We start from the raw sequence: 9,607 nt of genomic DNA on the forward strand, positions 1-9,607 counted from the left end.
CCAATGTCAAAAGAAACATTCTTCTAATTTCATCCAAATAATCGTGACCTCCAAAAATGTAGTAATCTTCAATAATTTTTTTTTTTTTTTTTTTTTTTTTTTTTTTTTTTTTAACGTCTTTATTGATATTAGAAGATTTATACAATGTCATGAAATAAACAACTCCTCAAATACGAAGGAGGATTAAAAAAGGTTCGAGTAGTTTCCTGCTGATAGTGAGCTTGTCTAGCAAGTTTATCAGCTACCTGATTGCATTCTCGTCGTATCAACGAGAAGGATACGTCAGTAAAAAGATCCGCCCAACTGCGGATATCAACTAGGAGGTTCTCCATAGTTATACTCTTGGTTTTTTTGTGTAGTAGATCAACTAGAGTCTTGCAATCTCCTTCTAATATCACTTTACGGTAGCCACGGCACCATGATGATTGAATAGCATGAAGAAGAGCTAGTCCTTCAGTTTCCAGGGCGTTTGATGCTTGCTTGAGCTTGGAACTTCCGGCTAAGAGGAATGTGCCTCTGTCATCTCGGATAACCCAACCCACACCTATACTGCCATTATGATATTGAAAACTTCCATCAAAATTTACCTTAACGACTCCTGTGGCAGGTGGCGCCCAACGTGCCGAGGTAGAGGTAGATGGATTATGATTATGGTTAGGTTGTTGTCTTGAAGATTGTGTTGCAGCTAACCATTCTACAACATCATCCTTGGCTCTGAGAAGCACCGACTCTGCTTCCCAGTTAATCTTATTGAAAATAAGATCATTTCTTGATTTCCATAGTTGCCAACCTATCCAAAATGGAAGGTGTTTCTTGTCTTTATCCGTAGTCGAGTTGTACATCAACAATAGCAGTTCCATGTTTGCTTCCAATGATGACGTAGAGAGTTGTCCAGCTGGAAGATTAGTTAAGCTCCATATTGTTGAAACATATGGGCATTGGAATAGAAGATGATTGATAGTTTCGACATCTTGAGAGCATCTTTGGCATTTGGCATCAACAGGTATGCCTCTACGGTTAAGTTCCGTACCAGTTCCCAGAGCAGAGGATAATACCCTCCAATAGAAGTGTTTAAGTTTCGGCGGTAAAGATGTCTTCCAAAGCTTTTTCTTAAGTGAAGGGTTACCTGGTGGTGGATCAACGTGTTCTACATCCGGTAGATGAAGACTTAGCCAGTATCCAGACTTTACTGAGTATGATCCATCTTTGGTGTAGTGCCAAATAAGTTTATCAGGGCAGTGGTGTTGTGGTATATAAATTCGCCGTGCATATGTTGCATCTTCAATGGAAAGTTGCTGTCTCAATTTTGTTTCATCCCACTGTCGTCCCCCATATTGCCACAGGTCGTTAAGTAGCGAGTCTGTTTCCAAAGAGTGTTGTGTTGCAGGTCGAGGTGGATGAGATGGTATCCAAGGATCAGAAGCAGGTTTTATTGTTGCACCATCACCGACTTGAAAACGAAGGCCTTTAATAAGTAAATCACGGCCTTGTAGTATTGATCGCCAACCATATGATGGTTTCTTGCCTAAAGTTGCATGTTGGATATCTGTGTCAGGAAAATATCTGCTTTGCAAGAGTCTCGCTAATAGACAATCTGGTGATGTGAGAATTCTCCATGCTTGTTTGGCGAGTAGTGCATCATTGAATTTCTCAATATCTCGGAATCCTAAACCTCCTTCTGCCTTCGGGATGTTCATTCGTTTCCAGGCTACCCAGGGAATTCTTCTTTTTGAATCATCGGAGCCCCACCAGAACTGTGAAAGTAAAGAAGTAATCTCTTGGCAAATGGTAAGTGGAAGCTTAAAGCAACTCATTGCATGAGTTGGCATTGCTAGTGCAATTGACTTTAACAGAACCTCCTTTCCACCTTCTGATAAAAACTTGGTATTCCAATTCTTGGTTCTTCCTTGTACCCGCTGGACTATATATTCAAACATCTGGCATTTTTTCCTTGAAAATTCTTCTGGTAAGCCCAAATATTTTCCACAACCTCCTGAAGTGGTAATGTTGATATGATGTCGGACTATCTCTTGTGTTGTTTCTTCTACACGAGAACCAAACGTGATTGAAGATTTATTATGATTCACACGTTGGCCTGATAAATCTCCATACTGTTTTAGTATTCGAGCTAGAGCTTTGCTATTCCGCATATCAGCCTTGCAGAAAAAGAGTGAATCATCTGCAAATAGGAGATGTGTAACTCATGGACCATGATTGCTTATGGATAAGCCCGTGATATTGCCTTTTGATTCCTCTTGTCTTAGTTTTTGTGTCAGCATCTCAGCAATAAAAAGAAACAGATACGGGGAGATAAGATCACCTTGACGAATGCCTCGCTGTGGGAGAATCCTATCAGAAGGACTGCCATTAACCAATACTGAATAGGAGACAGACCGAACCATTTCCATAATCCATGTGATCCAAGTGACACTAAATCCAAACTGATACATCGTTCTCTCAAGAAAGTCCCAATCCACTCTATCATAGGCTTTGCTGATATCAGTCTTAATAGCCATATAACTCTTAGATTGACGTTTCCTGGATTTTAAAGAGTGTAATAACTCATGAGCAACCAGGATATTATCAGTTATAAGTCGCCAGGAACAAAGGCAGTTTCTTCAATCGAAATGATGTCAGGGAGGATGATCTTCAGACGGCTTGTGAGGATCTTAGAAATGATTTTATAGGAGACATTGCAGAGACTGATGGGGCGGTAGTCACTCATTCGACTCGGTTGATCAATCTTTGGTATAAGACAAATGTGTGTCTGGGTGAGTTGAGACGGCATAATACTCGTCTGGAAGAATTTCTTGATTTCAGTAGAGATATCTGTTCCCAATATGTCCCAAAACTGATGATAAAAGTGCCCTGTCATTCCATCAGGACCAGGTGCACGATCTCCTCTGATATCAAATACAGCTTGTCGAATCTCTTCATCAGTTACTTCTTGACTGAGAACAGTATTCATATCAGTCGTTACTGGTGAAGGAACATTAGTAAAGTAATTTCCCTAGCCTGTGTTCGCTTCTTTCTGATACTGTTCCTGAAAATACTCTGTTGCGATATGAGAAATGTTCTTATCACCAACACGTTCAAACCCATCAGAATCATAGACCGAAAGTATTCTATTTTTAGCTTTGCGAGCTTTTACACTTCCGTGGAAGTATAATGTGTTCCGATCACCCTCATCCAGCCACTGTTTTCTGCTCTTTTGCTTCCAATATATCTCTTCTTGCAGATAAGCTTTGCTGAGGGATTTTTTGATGTCACGAATACGGGAATAATCTGGAGGAACATCACAAAACTCATCTTCAAGTTGAGCTTTTAGAGTTTTGATTTCTGCGGCAGAATTAGTTGGATTGGAATGCTTCCATCTTGAGATCTTCGAACGTAACAGCTTGATTTTATCCGAGAATGAGAGGTCTGGAGGGAGGTTAAGCCAGTCATGTTTCATTGTTTCCATAAAACCTTCCCGGTCAGCAAGACGTCGATCATAATGAAACAAACCTCTCTTAACTCTTGTTTCTGTCAGAATATCAATAACAACAGGTCGATGGTCTGATTCGATCGGTTCCAAAAATTCAGCCGTTGAAGCAGGATAATAGGAGAACCATTCTGTATTCGCCATAGCTCTGTCGAGACAGCATTGTATAAGCTCTTTGGTTCGAACACCATTGATCATAATACTTCTCTGACCACTCCAGCTGAACTTATTACCAATATGTTTCAAATCTGCCATATCACAGGTAGACAGCATATCTCTGAAATCACTGAACGTACTTTCATCACGACTATGTCCTTCAATCTTCTCATTGTTGTTCTTGATTTGATTGAAATCTCCAATCATTAACCAAGGTTCATTACGACTGACAGCGTTATGTTGCAAACGTTCCCAAAGTTCAGACCGGTATTGTGGCTCAGGGTGACCATAAATACAAGACAAGTAGAAAGTAGAGATTTTGTCATTAATAGAGCAATCTACAAGTCTTGCATCTTGGTGCAGTACATCAATGTTGATAGATGATTTCCAAAGCAAAGCTAATCCACCACTAAGGCCATGAGGCGGTACAATACTAAAATTAGGGAAACCTAAAGAAACTGCAATATCGGAAACATATTCTTGTGATTGCTTCGTCTCAATGAGGAAGATTGCGTCCAGGAGATATTGACGACTTATCTCCTTAAGGCGTAGAATCGTAGGGAACTTCCCCATTCCCTGACAATTCCAACTGGCTATCCTCATCGATCGTCTGGCGGAACCGGGCCCGCCGCGCCTCTGCTGTTTGAATGATTAGATGAACTTGCATCCATTGGGGAAGAAACTCTACGTCGTTTCCTCTGTTGGTTCGGAAGTTCAGGAAGTGGACACATAACCGCCTCTAGGATTCTGTTACCAGTGTGTTCCAAAGCAAGGATCAAACCACGACGACGAGCTTCAGCTTCAGAAGGATCGGAGACAGCAGTATAATTGTGGTAGAGAGTACGAAGTTCGCCTATGGAGAGCAGTTGCCCGTTTACTGGAACAAGTTCTGTTAATGGTATTTGTGACTGTTGTGGTGCCGGAAGTGCCAACCGCTCTTGGTGACCAATTTGGTTGTTTGCAGGTTGTGCATTCACAGGATACAGATGTGGTTGATTTACAAGTACCATTGCAGGGGCATTGATGATTGCATCCGGAGCAGGTGGTTGTTGATGAATATCAGCATCCTCTGGAACATCTTCAGTACATTCTGCGATGTCGTGTCGTAAGGACTGGCATCGAAAGCAGTAGTTTTTCAGGCGTTCAAACCGGAAAGAGACCATCGCCCAGTCATTGCCAAAACGAAAGTTGCGTTGAAAACCACAGGCTGATCAAGGGGCCATTGGATGCACACACGAGCAAATTCAGCATTACCACCAGCGAGATCTTCTAGTTCTGTTTCAACCACGAGACCTAGAGTCTCTGCAATGTAACGAACCATTGGAGGTGTGAAGTATTGCAGGGGAATGCCTCGGATTTGAATCCAAAAGTTAATTGAGGTTGGATTTTCAGAAGGAAGATTTGGTTGCCATGGTTCCATTGCCACCATCCAATCATTGAAACTCCAAGGACCCCTACGATACACCACTTGTAACGCCTCATTGGATTGGAACAGGAACTGGGCCCAACCGTGTTCCACAACACGACCCGTCACCGAGTTATCCATCCCCCAAAGACGAGGGAAGAAGCGGATCATCGCGCGGAGATTCTGTCTTCGTGGATTTGCAGGGCGCACCAGTAAACTTGATTGGGAGACTCTCGTTGCCTGGCTACAGAGATTCACCGGGATCTCAAAAGCACCAACCGCGGGCATGTTAACATCAGCCATTTGGATAAGGAAAAATTGAGAAAAGGTGAATAGCAATATTTGAAGAAAAAATTGATAGAAATCTGAGTGAAGAAACATTGAAATCCGACACTGGTTATAAAGAAGGAAGATTGCAACTGTCAAACAGTTAATTTGAGTAATTGTCGGAAAAAGGGAGGTTCTGAATAGTTTGTGGAGCAATTGATAATGGGTAGAATCTCAACTCCCAATAATCCCATCCAACATCGTGGGAGTAGTTCCAGATGGAAAACCGGTAGACTAGCCACGATCGGGGACACCGGAGGGAGACTCTACGGAGGAGAGAGAGAACGGTTACCAGGAACCGACACATTAACTGTTTTTTTCTCTTTATCTTCTTTTGCTTATTTTAATTGGACTCTTCAATAATTTTTAATGTTACAAAATCTGTATTAAAAAATTTTGAGTACACTTAATCCCTAACTTAAAAATACATATTGAGGGTTTCTTCAAAAAATAAAAACCTTCCAAGTCACCATATTTTTGTAAACTAAACATTTTATCTCCAGAAAATGCATATTAATTATATAAAATTAAGAATAATACACTCACCATCTTTATCAACATCAAGTTTGTAAAAAGACAAATATAATATTAAATCGAAAACTCAATGCAACGTGGAATTTAAGTCCATCTTTAGAATTTTGATACTGACTATTTTTGTTTCTTGGGGTCACTATAGCTTAATTTATAATAGAATAAAATTTATCATCCCACCACATCAAAACAATGACCTTATTTCCCAATCAACGAAATTACGAAGACGAGTGTCATATTAGGGCGATGATTTGGAACGCTAAGATACTTGGCCATATAATGTGTGTACTTGTTGAACACGGGTTCGAGAACTGCATCTCCAAAATGAGCAACAAGCAATGGTTCGGTGATGCATCTTGCCCACCTTGCATGCTTTATACCAGCTTCCATGTGAAATGATTGGTCCTCATCATTTTCTTCCTCAAGGTCAATTTTGTACGGGACAATATGGTCAAATTTATCAATCTTTTTGATCTCGAAGGAACCTTCCTTGAAGATAACACCCCTCACCTCTTCTTCACTTGGATTGTAGAATGGCATGTTAAACGATTCCATTTCTGATTGCTTCACAAACCCCTACACTCACATTCTCCCAACAATGTATTACTTGGTACGTAGAGGAGTGTTTAAAAAGATAGAGAAAAAAGAGATGCTTATACCTCGGATGCTAGATCGTGGATGCAATCGGATAACAACGACCAAACTTGGAAGCAGTCTTTGGATAAAGTGTTGGAAGCCTTTCTGCCAACGAACGTGAGAACCATATATATGTCCACTATGCACTATCTCTTCTGAACGCATTTTTAGGAAAACCGAAAAATCATTCTTGAACTGATTCAAATAATTCTTGTAGACATTTGGAGTGTATGGATGTTTAATATGAATGCTTTTTGTGTTGCCCTCAAGCCCGTCTGGAATTTTAGAGAGCCAATGGATACTAAAAGCTGAATGAACAAAATGGAGAGACTTTCTTGGGAATAGCCTTGAGTAGAAAGAACCGGGTGTAAGCATGAAGATTTCTGATGATACATGACTGCATTGTAGAACTCTGGCTCGCGCCTTTGCTAAGTTACAACGGATGAATGACGTGGCATTACACTTGGGGATTGGTTAATTGAAGATCAAGATATTGTCGTATCAAGGAAAAGATTTGGGCTTATCCTGTTTAAGGAAAGTAGGTTATGGGTGGTTCCTATATATTGTGATGTTAGGGCAAACATGTTGTTTAGCCGCTTGAGAGATTGTTAAGACTCTAGAGAGAAAAAGCTTTGGGGTTTTCTTGTGTTTTTGGGTAGATTAAGAATTGGTCAGTGACAAGCTATTTTAGCTGTGTGTAAAACTGATTAAACACTCTTTGTAAGATTGTTTAAGTGATTCTTAATAAGAAAGGAAGTTCTTTTCATTATTGGCTACATCTTTGTTTTTACACCGGGGACTCCCGAGACAAAGCACCTTTCTTTAACTTCCATTTTTAGCTTCCTTAGGAAAGAAGGAACCGACGTGAAGGTGGTATTGAAATCGTTCTCTGGAAGATCGTTCAAATAACAATAGATTTCTGGTGGGTTTTTACCCATTTGTTGGTACGACTCCATGATCGTGTTGGCTATCGCGGACATGGCCAACACCGTGTTTTGTCCAGTAGAACAACCCAAGTCTGTTACTTTGATGAAATCAGGAAAACTCATTTTCTCTAGCCTTTCTCTTGCGTTTTTTTCCACCACATGTTGTATGTCACAGAAAACACTTCTCTGTAAAACCCCCAACATTATATCATAAATTGTCATACTACTTTAATTAATTTAGAATGAGTTTTAAAGAAGGACCAAGTCATGAACAAACAAAAAAAGAAAAAAAAAAAAGAAACTCAGAGCTTATGAATAGAGTTATTTTGTCAATGATAAATTACATATCTATCGGCCTATTGGCATAATTATAAACAATAAACTCATATGTTACTAAGTTACAAACTTCTTTGTTTACAATCAGAAATGGAAAAGTTTAGTGGTATATATCAAACAAATTAAATCAAGATTTGGTTGAAATTTTGCTAAATTAAAGGTTACCAAAAAAAAAAAATTATTGTCAAAACGCTTAGTATATGAATCAAAATATAGTACGTAATTCCTATATCATCACAATTCGTCATAGAGTGTTTATTAAGTACCTGATAATGTGAATTAGTAGCGTAACTGTGTTCTCCTGTTCCTCCTTTCATACTAAGAGCATCCACCAGTGAGTCCCTAACGTATACACAAACTTTATTTAATCAGACAAAATTCAAAATTAGGAAATAGGATTCCAGATTCATAAACACACAATGGTTAGGTTGAGCATTTTAATGAAACCGAATACAAACCAATTTATTCAAACCCGATATGAGACTAATTCTTTTTACTAATCTAAAATCCATGTCAAGATTTCCACCACAAACTTAATCTACACAACCATACCAAACAATCCACAGTGCCTAGCTCACTACAAAAAGAGACCATGATTAAACACATCTTCCCATTATACCTTTTGGGTTTGTTTGTTTTAGTGTATATCAACAAAAAAATTGATTACAATCTCATCTACCCACATTGTAGCTCTTAAGAGAGAACTAACTCCAAACAAATAAAAAAACAAGAAGAAACAGTGGCAGTGGGACAGTTACATAGTTACAAGAAATTAATCATCCCGTTTCAGTTGAAGATCGAAGCAATGAATCATTACCTTGAGGGAGACATGATGCGCACAATATGCGTGTATACAATTTTCTCGATCCAACGTATATGGTTTTAAGATTAGAAAATATGGCTTGAACTAGCTGGGATAATACATACTATATATATATGCTTAAAAACTTTTAAAAAAAATTCTGGGTCATTTTTTCTGTTTGGTATGTGTTCTCGAAACTATCACTATCACATGCTTCAGAGCCACTTGCATGAAGTAGCACCACACAGATATATATATTTCTCACACTTAACATTATATTTGTATATATAAAAACAAATTTAGCAAACAGGATAACTTATAAATATAAAAAAACGTAATTATTTTGAATTAAGATATATAATTGCCGTGAAGAACCAGGATACTTCACTATAATATCAATCAAAGTGGTTAGGCAATAATATCTTCTAACGTAAGTAATTTTAAAATCCAAAAACTCTTTTTTTTTTTTTTTTTTTGTATTACAGAAAGAGAAAAAACAATAAACGGTTTTCCTGTCAATGGGCCATACACTTTAAAATGAGAATCAATTGTGAAGATGTTGGGATAACTATGGTGATTGCTAGAGTTTGAATCGCTTGGTGTCTCCATTGATGAATTTGGGATTTGAGAATATCAAGTCTCCATAAACAAGATATGAATCGGTTCAAAATAAGAAGCAACAAAGTAGTGCAAGAGAAGATGATATCAATATTAAACAATTTTGGAATGGATAATAATAGCTTTTTCATACAAAAAAAAAGAAGAAGATAATAATAGCTTTAGTTTTCTTGTGTGCTTTATTTTTCCTGTGTGCAAAGGAAGTCATCATCAGCTAGGAGTTGATTTTAAAGAACAAAAATTGCAAATTTGTAAATCCATTAGGAAGTAAAGTTTTTGGTTTCTAAGGTTAGTGTATATTCACTCCCTTATCGTTTTTCTTTAGGATGTTTAGTGTATGTGCTTTCATGTGGTGATGATTTTGCATAAAGCAACTGTAATTTTGA

The 9,607-nt window shown here is 38.4% G+C and overlaps 1 protein-coding gene and 1 pseudogene across 2 annotated transcripts; both read right to left on the reverse strand.

Moving 5' to 3' along the window:
* Positions 1-3,010: 3,010 nt before the first annotated feature.
* Positions 3,011-4,213, reverse strand: LOC147927064 (uncharacterized). The gene has a single exon (XM_087487284.1). It carries the CDS (start codon positions 4,211-4,213, stop codon positions 3,011-3,013), a length of 1,203 nt encoding a protein of 400 aa, XP_087343410.1.
* Positions 4,214-6,086: 1,873 nt separating this feature from the next.
* On the reverse strand, positions 6,087-8,739 carry LOC104748662 (salicylate/benzoate carboxyl methyltransferase-like; annotated as a pseudogene). Its single transcript, XR_015582813.1, has 5 exons — positions 8,619-8,739; positions 8,068-8,143; positions 7,333-7,651; positions 6,563-6,922; positions 6,087-6,479 (listed from the first exon to the last, which is right to left on the reverse strand). The product of XR_015582813.1 is annotated as a salicylate/benzoate carboxyl methyltransferase-like (transcript).
* Between the last annotated feature and the right edge of the window lie 868 nt (positions 8,740-9,607).

The sequence above is a fragment of the Camelina sativa genome, chromosome 15 (genome assembly GCF_030686135.1).
Source record: "Camelina sativa cultivar CO46 ecotype springtype chromosome 15, ASM3068613v1".
Classification (NCBI taxonomy): Eukaryota; Viridiplantae; Streptophyta; class Magnoliopsida; order Brassicales; family Brassicaceae; genus Camelina; species Camelina sativa.